This window comes from Agelaius tricolor, unplaced genomic scaffold (genome assembly GCF_023055355.1).
Source record: "Agelaius tricolor isolate 1412-34295 unplaced genomic scaffold, bAgeTri1.0.p SCAF_28, whole genome shotgun sequence".
NCBI classification, from domain to species: Eukaryota; Metazoa; Chordata; class Aves; order Passeriformes; family Icteridae; genus Agelaius; species Agelaius tricolor.
Window position 1 is genome coordinate 7,953,766 of NW_027269288.1, and position 15,177 is coordinate 7,968,942.

The following is a 15,177-nucleotide window of genomic DNA, read 5'->3' on the forward strand; positions in this document are numbered from 1 at the left end:
GTCAGCAAGGTCTGTATCATCCTCCTCTCTGCCTGGCCTACACCGCACAGGTCTCCAGCCCTTTTCTCTTTTTTCCCCATCACATCAGTGGAATAGAGAGGAAGCTTCCCACAGGGCACTTGCTTTCCTTGAAGAGCTGCTGGTGGTGCTGCTGACATAAAGCCCTGGACTAGCAGGACCAGTTGGTTACGTGTGCTGTGGAGCCACATGTCCCTGGTCAGTGCCACGGTGGCCCTGGTGGCTGCCCTGGACAAGCCGAGCAGTCACCCAGGCGTTGAGCAGGAATCTCTTCCTCTGCTCTCGGTTCCACACCTTTGTTTGTGCAGCCAGCCCTGCTGTTTGCCTTGTGGTTTGTTTCTTCTCTGCTGCTGAGGTTTGTTCCAGTTTCTCAATCACCTGTTCTGACGTGATCCTGATTTCCTGCAGTATTTCTTCTCCTTCCCCAGGGAAAGGCATGTCTGCTCCTGGCATCTGTCCCTGTCTCCCTTTGTGAATGCTGAGGCAAAGAAGTCATTTAATTTTTTAGCAATGTCTATCTTTTCTGTCAATTAAGTCCCCTTTCCATCTCCTAGAGGCCCTGCTGTCTCCACAGTTGACCTCCTCTTCCTTACTGTGCTTCAGAAATGGCTTATTTAGTGTTGCTTTTAATCTAGACTTTTTCTATCCCATAGCCTTGTGTTACCTCACCTTACTATGATCTGTAATTTTCCCTCCTCCTGCCCCATTCCTCAGTTGCCCCAGGACACCCCCAGTCCTCTCATTTTCCTTTTTTATCTGCTGCCCTTCCTCATTTCTTTCCCATGCCCTTTATCATATGCACTCCTGCTGTGTTTAGCACTTAAGTGACGTGAGGAACCTTTGAGGAACCTTTGAGCAGATGGTACTTTATCTTTGAATGTTTCCCCTCTGAGTCCCCTTCTCTCCACTGCTCTTCCCTTTCAAGCTCTTCTAGGGTCCTCTAGAATATACACAAGGGAGTTCATTGCACTGATTACCCGATTACTGGATCATCCCTTTGTGCCAATTCCTGGTGTGTCTGTCAGTCAATAAATTCTGCATACTGACTGTTTGTATGTAAGGTATTACACAACAATTCTGTCTTTCTGGTCTTTTTTGCCACCCTGTATGTCAGGAGTTTTCAAATTCGCTGTATGCAGCTTTTCTGATATCCTACTAGGTGGGCTTATACTTAAAATTTAGAATCCATATTTGCCCAACATTTATTTGTCTCCTTCTGTCACGGGAGGTTTCTGAAGCTTGCTGGTGTGGTATGTAAACTCCATTCTAGAATTGTGTGGTGTTTAGTTCTAGGAACCCTCCTTCCTTATGCTTCCCCAAGTAAACAACTTAGATAACGGAGATGAATTTCTAGAGGAAAGACAGATTAGGGATGTACAGGACCTGAGTGATCCGGCTCAAGAAGCACCTTTAAATAGTGACAAATAAGCAAGAGAAGGCACAAGGGTCACCATCCTTGGAGGGGATAAAGGAGGTGGGGTTTAATGCCGTAAACATGTGAGATAAAAGCAGGAACAGGACTTAGTTTGTTTGTACCTTGCTTACAGGCATTGCTGCCAGGACAGTGGTTTATTGTCTCTCCCTCCCTCCTGTTTGCAGGTTCTCTGGCAGTCAGCACTGTGGACACATACACTGCGCCTACCAGTACCGGGAGCATTACCACTGCCTGGACCCCGAGTGCAACTACCAGGTACAGCAACGCTCCAAGCAGCAGCACGGACGGCGTGCGTCCTCCTGGGCTGCCCTCTCACATCCATGCACATGCCTTTTCACTTTGCTGCTCTGAAAGAGGACAGGACATGTTCTGGATTTAACAGAACTTTATTTTGCTCCCATTTAACTCAGTCTAATACCGTTTTAACCAAACTCAGACCGCTACGATGAGGAGCCAAATATAGATCAGCTCAAGTCAGTGGGAACCACTCCACATTTATATCAGTGAAACACCAAGAGCATAAATTGTGCTGTTACAAACTGTGCCTGAAACTAGGAAATGCTGATCTGTTAGTCTGTCTCTTTCCCTCCTGCTGCCCGAGTGACTTTCTAGCAGCAGTATCTGCAACAAAACACCCAGTAAGACCAGCAGCAGTGTGGGATTTGTGGGGAAGGCGCGGGGGTAGGAGTGATGCTGTAATTGCTGGGAGGATTGCCAGGGTATGCACGTCAAGCCAGCAGGTCACGTGCTGTGTTTGTTTACCCTTATTCCAGGTCCAGAGTTTGACACTGGCATTTCTGTGGTCAGGCTGATGCGTGAGCAGGAATCCCAGAGTTTGCCTCTGCCGTGCACCAGACACAACTTCAGCCCTGCCCTAGGAGACCTTTGGTCTCACGGGGATGAGCCTGACCACAGCAGAGGAAGTTGATCTGGAGCTGCTGTGCTTTGCTGTGGGTTTCTATTGATCAAAGGAGAGTTTCTCTCCGGGATGCACGTACTGGTCCTTCCAGCCCAGCATCAAGTAATCAAGATGAGTCTATCCCAACTGTGACACAGATATCCTTGCTCCAGAAAGAGAGAAACACAAAGGATGGAAAAACAGAAAAACCTATTATTATGATTGGCCTCATGATTATTTCCTAAGGAGTCTGGAAGCTGCTTGCAAAGGAGCTGTCTGGTCTCGCAGGGAATAAGGATTTAGGCTGCTTTTTAAAATGCAAATTATTTTATGGCTGAGATATATTTTAGAATAAGTAACGCTTTGTAATAAGTGGGCACAAATTAACAATGATTGGCAATAGCAATCCTGTATGTACGCCCTGGGAAATCATGGCTCCAGCCTCCAAGGGATTTCTGTTGAAATCTATATCCATATATTCCCGTGCCAATACCAATGAGATTGATCAGGATTGATATTATTGGAGGAAAGAGTGGAAGTGATAATCATTTGTTTCCTATGAGGCAGACTAGAAAAGTTGTTAAACATTAGAATACAGGCCTTTTCAATTACTGCTCAAAATAAATGGATATTGATTTCTTTAAAAAAATCAGATTTACTTTCTCACCTTCAGTGGTAAATATTGATGTCTGTGGGAAATAGAAATAAAAAGCTTCATTTTAAAGGCACTTAGCCTGCTCTGACAATGGGGTACCCCTTCATTGCTTCAAGAGATAGAGATTGAAAAGGATATTCTGGTCATACAGATTTAGCTCTGAGCTCTGTTTTTCTGTAGAAAAGCATCTTTTTCTGTGACTTGAAGAGGTCTTTTGTCCCTGTTTTCCTGATAAAGCTATCCTACGTTCTAGGGGACACAAGAGACTTAGAATGGGAGGACAGTGTAAAAAAACCAAGGTTTTTTCCCAGTTTCTAGTCCAACATGAATGTGGCAGCCAGTGTCTTGCTAACCACTACAGTGAGGGACTTGGAAGCTTGGCTTAGTTGCTTGTAGGCTGTTCAGTTCACTGGTTTGCTTTCTAACTATAGCACTTCTTGAGATAGTAGCAGCTAAAATTATGTTAGAAGACCTGCAATCTTAAAGCTGCAGGGAGCAGATTCTGGGCATCACCCCAGTGTCATGTTTACTCTAGAACTTGTGTATTTACTTTCCCTTTACCAAGAAGATGCATGCACACAACTCCTCTTTAATCTGATTCTCTTGGGGTGATTACTGCCAAGCCTTCAACTCCTGGTCCCATAAGTTTATTAACAACAACACAAGGCACCCACCCTGCCCCCAGGATTGCTCACCCACTGGCATCGTGCGTGTCTCACGGTCTGTGTCTGTATCTCTGCAGAGATTCACCAGTAAGCAGGATGTGATTCGGCATTACAACATGCACAAGAAGCGCGATAACTCCCTGCAGCACGGCTTCATGCGCTTCAGCCCCCTGGACGACTGCAGCGTGTACTACCACGGCTGCCACCTGAACGGGAAGAGCACCCACTACCACTGCATGCAGGTGAGTGCCCCTCATGCAGGCACTGAGGGCGGGAGCCGCGGCTCAGCCGCCTCCTCGGGGGTCCTGACCACCCCTGTCACACAGCACGGGGCTGTCCTGACCACCCCTGTCACACAGCACGGGGCTGTCCTGGCCACCCCTGTCACACAGCACGGGGCTGTCCTAAGGCACAGGGGGACATGGGGAGCCCGTCTTGCTGGCTTCTGATTCAAGAGCCTTGCTGATGAGTCCATGCCCCATCCTCACTGCACTGGTCATGACGAGCGCTGGGAATGGCAAAGGGAAGCCCCATTCTCAGTTTTTAGAAGCCTTGTCCATGCAGTGAGGCAAAGCAGGTCTCAAGGTTTTCTCAAAGTCTTGGGTTTATTGAAGCAAGTCCCGTTCTCTGAGACTCAGGAACTTCTTTAATGCCAATGCACTGTCTCTACTCAAATCTGATCTGTCCCTCCCTTGAAACCAGACTTTCTTGTGGCACATCTGCCCTTTAGCACTGGGTTAATTTCCTCCATAATCAATTTCTAAAGTAATTAAACCTTAATGTCACATATCTGCACTTAACACCCCTGGTTCTCCATGTCCTTTGCCAGTGGCATTCATGTGTGGTGTAGGCTGAGAGCTGTGTTCCAGGGGCAGCCAAGCCTCAGCAGCAGTGGAGCCAGAGCTGGAGCTGCTGCACAGATGGAACTGTGATACCTTCACTGTTTTAGACATGAACACACCACATTGTTTGGGTCTTACCCTGATCATTCCTCAGGTTCGGTGGTTTGACGTGTACTTGTTTTAGTAGAATTGTGGCCTAAACCATTGCCCTGAAAAAGTGCAGTTACAAGCAGAGTGATCAGCCAACCCTTGGTGACAGATTTTCTGGTCTGAAAAGTCAGGCTCACTTCCTGACCTGTCCCAGCAGTTTAAGACCCCAGTTAAAGTCACAAGGCCTTAATCACATGCTTAAATGCTTTGCTAGGATAGACTTCAGCATATGTTTAACTTGAAGCTTTCTGAAGTCAATGGGGCTTAAGCACATACTTAAATGTTAGGCATGCACTCAACTTCTGTCCTGAATAGGGACTGGTTGAAGCATGTGCTTGCAGCATGTGATAAATTGGGAATTTCATGTGTCTTTCTCCTGAGGACTTTTTCTTAGCACTTCCATAATATTGATTATTTCGTTTCTTCAGTTGAGCAGGGTGGGATTTGCTTGATTTCTTTTTTTTAGAGTACAAGGAGTGTTTCACAGCCTTAAGGCACTCCGAGTTCAAATAGAGACCCTCGCTTACACAGCTATATATGGCTAATTCCATCCTGTGCCCACTGTCTTCCAGTAAAGTCATGCCCATGTAAGCAGTGCCTTACAGGAAAGGTGTCAGAATATAAACTCCCAATTAAAGAAAATACCGCTTAAATGGCAGAATTTGTGCCATCCATCACATGGGGTTTTTTTCTTTATGTCCATAATTGGTGTGGATAAAATTCAGTTAGTTGTTTATATAAACTGACTTTTTTTAGGCTTTCGCACCAAGAGCTGCATTGCAAATTATTCCTAAGGACGCTTTTGTTTAATTCTTTTTTTTAATGCCATGCAGGGCCTGTCTTTTTTCAAGGTGTCAGTGTGGAGAGAGAGAGGCTCTTTTTATATTGGAAATAGCTGGAGATCCTTTTTATTTTTTTCTCCGGGTATTTGTCATGGGTTTTGTTATTGCCTGTTTGAATCAACCTGGGCTGAACTAAGGGGTGGTGTTTTCCTTCTCTCCATTTCTGAGATGGTGCAGGCATTGGCACATGTTGTGCTAGAAGAAAAGAAAAAAAATCCTCCCTCAGCAGGGCTGAGGACGTTTTCAGATTCCAGTGGGTTTTTACTCAATATGGCAAAGTTGCCCCGCTTTACCCAGAGGAAAGCAGGTTTTCAGCATTCCGTCCTCATCACAGCATTCTCATGCACTGCACAAGTTTAAAATTATTGAAGTGGGAGTCTTGAACAGTGACAGGGAAAAAAAGTCACCAGTTTGCTAAAATCAGCTGAACATGGGGTTTAAGATTTGCTAGAATGAAACCGTTTATTACAAGATCAAAAGACTGGTTGGCCTCATGTTTCACCAGCATGCCTTACCTCCCAGAAGGACTAAAGAAGTAAATAACTTTTTCCCACTCAATTTTGTATTCCCCAAATAGATGAAATCCTACTTTGTTCTGTGTCACTCCAAGATAACAAAAAGCAACAGCATCTGTTAGTGTTCTGTTCTCTTTAAGAGCAGAACCCTACTAACTGCTTCCCCAAGCAGGCATGCTTATCTGGAGCTGGTATTTTATCCCTCCAGTCCTCCCTTTTTTTTCTTACTGGTTCATGCCCAGAGAGTTGGTTTGTGTTTGGTTTTTTTTTCACAACTGCTCTATGCTCTATCAGTCTTTAGATTGCGAATTAAAGTGATGACTTAATACCCCTAGGAGAAGCACACAAATGGAACTATTAAATGATCGTGTGCTACCCATGTATTTATTGCTGCTGGTAATAATGTCAGGCTGTTAAACCGCTGTGCTGATGACTCCTCTTTGGGCCCGGGGTAGGTGGGTTGTAACAAGGTCTATACAAGCACCTCTGATGTGATGACCCACGAGAACTTTCACAAGAAGAACACGCAGCTCATCAACGACGGGTTCCAGCGGTTCCGTGCCACGGAGGACTGCGGCACCGTGGAATGCCAGTTCTACGGGCAGAAAACCACTCACTTCCACTGCAGGTGAGACAGCAGGGAAGGGGAGGAGGCCTGCCTCAGAGCTCTGAGTTCTGTTTGCCTCCTTCTGCCAAGTCATAATTTCCCAAGTATGCACAGGGACTTGATTTGCCCTGCTGTGACCTTCTCAGTATTGCTTCTGGGAGAACTCATATACCAGAGTAGATGTGAATTCCAGGATTGTGCCACAGACCACTCTGAAGGCAGGAGTATGATCTGAGGAGAGGATACCCACTAGAAAACAGAGCCTAGAATAATTTGGGAAAGAGATCACAGTGCTCTTCAGAGTGCAAGCGTGGGCCATTAATACACTGCTAATGGCACTTTCATGGTAGGGTTCTCTCCAGCCAGCTCATCCCTTTTTGGGGCCAGACTTAGCCTTCTGTACACAACTGCTCTTCTACTGATTTTTTAGGTTTTCAGGAAGAGTAGGAAAGCACATTTTGTACCTTAGTCCCCTTTACTTGCTGTTTTGTTGGAACTTTTAGTGGAGGGTGCCTGTATTCCCATGTTCCTGTGGCAGTTCCACAGAGTGGAGTGAGCTTCCCAGCTCTCCCACACTGCAGCAAATCTGCTGGCCTGGGTGTCCCAGATTAAGCCACAGACAGCTCCTCAGCCCCTCTGCAGCTGGGGCAGTTGTCTCATTACAGCCCCAGTCCTTGTCCTAGAGGGAGGTGGGAGACAGCAGCTCTGCCATCACGGCCAACCACCCTCTCCTCAATGCCCTTGCAGGAGACCTGGGTGTACATTCACCTTCAAGAACAAGTGTGACATTGAGAAGCACAAGAGCTACCACATCAAAGATGATGCCTATGCCAAGGATGGCTTCAAGAAGTTCTACAAGTACGAGGAATGCAAGTATGAGGGCTGTGTCTACAGCAAGGCCACCAACCACTTCCACTGCATAAGGGCAGGCTGTGGTTTCACCTTCACCTCCACCAGCCAGATGACTTCCCATAAACGCAAACACGAGCGCCGGCACATCCGGAGCTCAGGAGTGCTGGGCCTGCCTGCCTCACTCCTGGGCTCCAAGGAAAATGAGCAAGAGGAGTCCAGTAACGATGACCTTATTGACTTCTCTGCCATGAGCTCCAAGAACTCCAGCCTGAGTGCCTCCCCAACCAGTCAGCAGTCTTCCGTTTCTCTCATCGTCCCAGCTGCACCCTCCTCTGCGGCTGAGCTTGCTTCCTCACAGGCCGCCAAGTCTGCCAACAGCATGACACCAGCCACAAAGATCTCTGGCCTGCTTTCCCAGGCTCTTCCTAGCAATATACCCTTGGCCCTGGCACTCTCCAACTCAGCACTTCCTGGAACAGCTGGATCCTTCTTCCCCATCATCCCCAGTCGGGTCTCTACACCACTCCCTGCCAGCTCGGCTAATCTGATGACTGCTGGTTCTTCTGGCACCAATCCAGCATCATCTGCTCCAACAGATTCCTCATCCCAGGCAGTTTCAGGATCTGGTGAGCCAGTGGCTACTTCTTCGCCTGCTCCAGCAGCCTCTATAATGGAAAGGATCTCTGCTAGTAAGGGATTAATCTCTCCTATGATGGCCAGGCTGGCAGCAGCTGCACTCAAGCCCTCTGTGGCACTTGAAGCAGGTGAGTTACCTCATCAGTTGTGATGGTGGTGGAGGCAGAGCAGTGCCTGGTGACTTGGAGGAGAGTGAATGAGAAGTCACCCAGTTGTCCATGGGAGTGCAGTTGGGAAAGGGGTAGAAAAAGAAAATAAATGGGAGAATGAATTTAGTTGTGTCTAATTAACCCTTGAGGAAGGCAGTCTTGCCAAGGTTTCCTGTGGAACCTGGCTATGCCCACATGGCCGGAAGAGAGGTGAGAAACATTTCTGCCCATGAAGGGGGTAAGCTCTTACAGAGCTGAAGAGTGTTGCCATGTGTAATTTGCTATAGGCTGAAAAGAGAGAGGCACTCTATTGAAAACAGAAATTAAGAAAAAATACCTTACCCAGTACTTGCAGGCTCTACTGAGACTGTATCAAGCTTTATCTAGGCCCAGTACTGATGATCGTGTAGCCCCTGGCCAGTTGTTTCCTGCTCTGTGTTCAGGGCTGTTCTGTGCTTCAGCTGTGTTGTCCCAGCTGTGGGTTTGGGGACAGTGTAGGTGCAGCCCACAAACGGGACCTCCTTTTCGGTCAGTTCCTGCGAGCTGTGCTCCCCTCTCCCCGCGCTGCCGGAGCGGTGAGGGATGGGCAGGGGCATCCCCTGGGGCAGCCCGGAGCCGAGGCCGGTCGCAGCTCGGTCCCAGCGCTGGCAGATGGCCGAGGGGCTCCCAGGAGGGCACGGGCAGGGGCCGTGCAGGGCAGGCTGAGCCTGGCGGCCCCCGCGGCGCTGGGCTGAGCCCGGCCCGGCCCTGGCAGCGCTGCTGACGGCCCCGGCTTCGCAGGAGGAACGGGGGAGTAGAAGGAAGTGATCTGATTAAAGAGGGAGGGGAACCTTCGCATACTTTTAAAATTATTGTTTGAAAAATTGTTTCCTAAAGCAGAGAAAGGTCATTGAGGGAACTATTTTCCTTTATTTTTTAATAAAATGCCACTTGCTGTCTGAGAAGCAGCTCGCCGTCAGCTGTACTGCCGGAGGGTAAATTAATATTTTAGTCACTTGGGGATTGTGGAAAAAAGCTCTGCAGACATGTTTCTGTCAGCAACTTTTTTTCCCTCCTTTTTTCTTTGCTGGTTTTCCTAATTTTTTTTTTTTGCTCCAGTTTGTTCTCTTTCGTCCCTCCCCCCTACCTTCCCTCCTTTTTTTTTTTTTCCCTCTCCTCCTTTAATTTGAATTCTTCCTTCACGGGCTCGGCACTAAACCTGCTCCCGAAAAAGGAGCATTCCCGGTTTTTGCGAGGGCGGTGGGTGGCAGGAGGTCGCGCAGTCCGAGCCGGTGCCGTCGCTGTCACCTTGGATCGTCCCGGCGGGGCAGATGCTCCTGCTGGGCAGGCGCACTGTCGGGCCAGCGCTGTCGCTACGGCAACGCCGGGGCTGGGGACGAGCAAGGGGGCTTGACTAGCAGTCGAAAGCTGCCACATTGCCTCAGCATTAACAGAGTCTTTAATAAACGCTTAAGAGGCAGCCCCGCAAATTAGTTATGACAGTTTGTGCAGAGAATGAGGTCTCCCCCACGCTCCTTCCGCCCTTCTCCTTTAAAGGGCCCGTAGCCTGGGCAACTTTGACATAATTTTGCAATAATTATCACTTGAAGAATTTCCACGCTGGAGTGGACGTCAGAACCCATCATGTCAACTTGGCAATAAACGCTGACCAGCAATCCCAGTACTTCCCTCCCCCCCCCCCCACTTTTTCTTTGCTTTTTCAACTTAGGCACTGATGCCAATGATTTAACTTAAATTATTTTCTGTCGTAACCTCATTTTAGACCTATGTTTTTAATTTATTTTTTTGCACTTACTTTCACTGTATTTCTTGAGCAGGTAATGGACAACCAGCACCTCCCGGACGGTTCAATCCAGTCCAGGTGAAGCAGGAACCTGCGGAGGCCATGGGACCGACATCTGCCACCAGCCAGGACCCCTTGCAGGAGCACAGCTTGGACCTGAGTGTCAAGGACCACGGGTGAGAGAAGTGGGCAGGCAGGAACACTCAGCACTTCCCACATCAGGCTTTGGGAAGTTTCCGTACCTGTAAATCGAGAGGACACAGCATGTTGGTGAAAGGCAGCTTCACAGTGGTTGAGTTGAACACCCCAAAACTGGAGGCAGGCAGGCTCACTCTGCTCCCCATTCTCCAGGTGGTTTTTTGTGCTCACAGGCTGACTCTTCAACAGGAGCTTCACTTCTTCTGCTCCCTTCTGAAAATCGAAGCACTGGCAAAGCTGTTTTCACTTAGTCCTCTTGTCAATTGCTGACTGAAACTGCTCCACTGCCACACCTCAGCACACTCTTAGCAGCAGCATTTCACTGCTGTAGTCTGTTGAATCAGGGCTAAGGGAAGCACATTCCAGAGAATCTGGACACACAAAACAGCTGGGTGTCAGGCTCACTCTGCTCTGGGGCTGGCGTGGGCTGCCCTACAGTTATGGTGATGGTTGTGCAGGTGTGAACACACCTATCTCAAAGCATGTGTCCCACTTGCCCAGCATCTCTGCTGAGAACAGGAGTGTTTGGGGATTGTGCTGTGTGGAAAAAGAGCAGAGGAACTGATCCTGGGGATAAGTGAGCTCCACTTTGACCTTTGTATCCATTCCTGTCCATACCTTATTTAAACAAGCCTCCCTTTGGGAGTCCAGTGCTTGGAGCCAACTGCAGAGATCCTAAGGCTGCCATTCAGAACAGGATTGTGTCTTGCCTTCCTTATGGCCCAGGGGATCCCTGTCCCTGGCAGCATGAGCCTTTGTCAACATCCCCCCTGCTTTTGTGGTATTTTTGTGATAGTTCTGAAAATTCTAATGGGATGAAGGGCTAAAACCTGGGGGAGGTAATGAGTTAACAAATGAAGTGTGATGGAGTAGACACCAGGGGAAGAGGTCCAGGCCATTTAGTAGTTGAAAGATTAAATTCTGCAGACCTGAGACCCTCTTTCTGTCCCTCTTGGCTATCACAAGTAGGCGAGTTTGGCCTGCCCAAGGGAGGGTTGGCATCATTCTTTTCCCCTGGATGTAGTAGGTGAGGAGTGAGGCAGCCTGAAGGGAGAAGGATTAATCTCAGCGCTCACAGTCCCTGTGCACATCTTAACTAAACCCTGTTGGTTTGTGTGTTTCAGTAATGAATCAAATGGCCACACAGTCTCAGCAAATTCATCTCTTTTATCCTCGCTTATGAATAAGGTAAGAGCCATCCATCAAACGCCTTTCATTCCCCCCACCAAGAGAAATTAAAGCTGCGATAGCGGGGAAGGGGGGGGGAAGAGATGCGTTTGTTTTTTAATGTTTTGCCTCTAATAAGATGAGTTTGTACCATTTAAATTTTGAGACCATTTTTCATCGGGTATAATTTCAGAGCCACTGCTTACGAATTAATTTAATGAACTGGCTGAAGAAATATATTGCCGCCTCTGACACCTTTTTTTTCCCCATCCTTTCTAGACAGAGGAGAGCTCCAAAAGCTTTTTTCTTTTCTTTTCTTTTCTTTTCTTTTCTTTTCTTTTCTTTTCTTTTCTTTTCTTTTCTTGTGAGGGGGGGTTTAGTTTTTTGGTTTGGTTTGGGTTGGGTTTGTTTTTTTATTTGTTTTTGTTTTGAGAACCTGGCAACTTCTCTCTCACTTCCCTTTTATAGTTATTAATTTTGTTTATTTACTTAAAATAAAATAGTTTTGTTTATTTACTCTTCCTCCTTCATTTGGGGAGGGAGAGAATAATCTATTTTTTTGAAAGAGAAGAAAAAATTAGAAGTTTTGAACCAAAATCATCAATTTCTGTCTTTCTGGTGTGAGTAATGGTGTCTAACAGAGTCCCCTTTACTGTGTCCTAGAATATTTATTTTAGATGATGCACAGTTTCTTTTTCCTTACTTTTTTTGTTAAATTATACATCATCTCAAATGTATATTTCTCTTTCACGTGATAAATTCTACTGTACCAAGATTAATTTTATGGCTGTATACAACTGCTCTAGAGATCAGGGCACCCTTTGAGCCATGCTTTAATATTCTGCTATGTGATAGGTTTTATAGGCATTACTATTGCCATCCCCTTGGCTCTGGGTGTTACATGCATCAAGGCCATATAACCCTCAAGAGAGGGCAAAGTGACTTTGCCTGGTAATCTCCCACCTCCTTTCTTTCTTATCACTGTTTTTCTCTGTGTTGTTTAATTTCTGCATTTATCCTTATGTCACTTTTCTCCTCCATTGGCTTTCTGTTACACTGGGGTTTTGAGTTTCCCTTTTAAACTTAATTTCTTATTTGTTTCTTTGTATTGTCCCTTTAGTATTTCCAAATATGCAGGTCTTTCTTTAGTGAGCAAATGTGTTTAGTAGCTCTGCTCTCTGGGGTCATGAGTCATTCTGAAGGTCCCAGATCAGGGAAATTCTCTTTCAATGGGGACTTCACTTGAAAATCTCCAGGATAATATGTGATAAAAGTATATGTTTAGAAAAAAGCATTTCTTTGTGTGCAGTCTGACATAAGGTTCTTAAAGTTGTGCAAAGCAAATGTAGCACAGGTGTAAACTAGGAGTCAGGTTAAAGGACTGGGATTAACCAATGAGATAAACCAGCAAAGAGTAGAACCCACTGTGTGTGGGATTGATGGAACCAATTCCAAGACTAAAGATGGCAGAATCAAGCTTAGTTTGCTCAGGAAGACATCACACTTGCTTTTTCCTGTGGCTGCACACAATTTCTGTCCATGGGGGAATCCTTCATTGTTTTTCCAGGAAAAAGAACAGGAAAAAAACTTTACAGAAATGGAATTACCAGTGGAAACACACGACCTGAATTTCTGACTCCAGCCAATAAAGAGTTGCAGTCTCCACACAGCAGCAGGGGCTTTACCTTCAGGGGGCATTAAGAGAGCCTCAAATAACCAGGATTCCTGAAGCCTATTGCAGTTTATTTAGGGGGTTGTCAGGCTTAATTAACTGATATTTATAAAGGGCTTTGAGACCCTCAAGTGGGTGGAGTTTCCAGTGCAAGTATTGGGCCCAATCTTGCATTTTATTCAGGCTGTGAAATTCACTGTTGTTACTGGAGGTAATTGAGAGCACAACAGAGAAAGAAAGAGTCTGGGAAATCATGCATTTATTCTGAAAGAAAATTTTCCCTCTGGGCAGGCTTGAGTAACTTCATTTTTCTATCCTGCACATTTTACACTGGGACCTCTAAACCTTCTCTGTGTAGATTCTATTTGAAGCCTTTCACACAGTGCAGATTGTGAGACCAAGTCCTGCTTCATGGAGGATGTGTCTGTTCAGCACAGAAAAGTGACACGATTTTATTATTGAAGTTAGTAAGAATTTTCCAGGAACTTGAGACAGAATTTTTCCCCTCACACATACCTAGTAGTCACTTTAAAGGAGACATCCTTGTGGCTGGGATAAGATGACTGAATAAACTAGAGTTTACCAGTTCTACCACCAGCAATTTGTAGGAGCTGCACAGGGCTATTACTGGTGAAGCCCACACACCTTTTCCATAGTCAGATAGGGGATGTCTCTCTTCACCTCAGTTTCCTCGTGGATAAAATAGACATGATGCTTCATTACTTTAACGAGATCCATGAATAAATATTCAATAGGCACCTCAGTGCTTCATGATGGGTGGGTGGAAGAGGCAGAAGAGTGAGGTGTTACTGACTTCTGCTGATGCAGTTGAAGCAGCCTGCACTGACTTTTTGTCATCTTTTTGAATCTTTGAAGAACACTGCTCTCTGTGGGACAGTCCTGAGGGTGGCTGTGTCTGTGTGCTGGGCTTGATGCAGTGTCTGTGTTCTTGTTCCAGATGTCCAAGACCAGTGCCAGCCTTGGCAACCTGCTGAACATTAAGACAGAAGGCGAAGGCAGCCAGGCTGGGGCTGGGGAGCCAAACCAGTACCTGGGCAAGGCAGTGAAGGCTCTTGTCCAGGAGAAGCTCTCTGAGCCATGGAAGATGTACCTGCGCCGGTAAGGAGAGCATGGATCTGGGAGCAGGGGAAAGGGGAAAGTGCTTCCTGTGCAGTGTCTGACTCACTGGCTCACCCTGAACACAGAGTTCTGTTCAATTTAAGGGCCTAATTCTGTCAGACACTGATCACCTGGAGCACATTCAGCCCTTGGTTGTACCTACCTGCACCGGGTGTTAATGTCTGATAAGAAATACCTGTCCACATAGAATTATTTTGCAAAGGGGTGTTGAGAACCAGATACAAGCACAGATCTTCATGTAGTTCTGTTGTCCTGGACTTCACCTTAGTCTCCTCCTTATGCCCCTGCAGTGCAAGCCCAGGGGACCCAGTGTAGGTGTGCCCTTAGCACAGCACCTGTGTGAGACCATGGCCACTCACTGCATACAGGCCATTGGTGCCTTGACATGCTTCCTGGGGCATTGCAACTGAAACTAAACAAGTTTGGGGGACGTAGAGGCATGGGAATAAGGAAAAGAGTACGGGAGCTGGAATGATTTCTGCTGCTTTTATTGTAGGAAGGGAGACTCAAAAAGAAAATGGAGCAGATACAAAGCTCACCCACATAGAGACACATGCACATACACGCCCAGACAGACACGTGCTTTGAGGGCACACAGATACACCCAGGCAGACACACAGGTTTGTGCTCTGACACAGAGAGTCACCTACAAATGCCAGTGCACACTTTGTAAATCAAAGGCTTTAATGGGGAGCACTAGAAAATCTTCCAGTCCATCAGCCCCTGGCTGGTGTGAGGTCCTTCCTGGCAGTCCATCTGCATTTAGTCTGGTCTGGTTGTAATAGTGCCAGGCAGTGTGGCTATTTTCTTGTCTCATACCACCTAGAAAGTTTCAATGTCACAGCCTTTTCCATGGTATGCTGCCTGAATTCCACTTCTTGTAGTTTCCTTGCAGCTCTTTATATCCCCTTGAACCACAGCAGATCATCCCTCTCTGCAGCTGGAGTTCAGCC

General features: G+C 46.8%; 1 protein-coding gene across 1 annotated transcript in view; it reads left to right on the forward strand.

Annotated features, from left to right (window-relative positions):
* Positions 1-15,177, forward strand: part of CASZ1 (castor zinc finger 1) — an 88,428-nt gene that overhangs the window by 53,830 nt on the left and 19,421 nt on the right. The window contains exons 5-11 of the mRNA XM_071449040.1: positions 1,618-1,708; positions 3,749-3,913; positions 6,476-6,648; positions 7,375-8,243; positions 10,082-10,223; positions 11,370-11,433; positions 14,043-14,203. Of these exons, the coding sequence (XP_071305141.1) occupies positions 1,618-1,708; positions 3,749-3,913; positions 6,476-6,648; positions 7,375-8,243; positions 10,082-10,223; positions 11,370-11,433; positions 14,043-14,203 (1,665 nt within the window). The remainder of the gene's footprint in view (positions 1-1,617; positions 1,709-3,748; positions 3,914-6,475; positions 6,649-7,374; positions 8,244-10,081; positions 10,224-11,369; positions 11,434-14,042; positions 14,204-15,177) is intronic.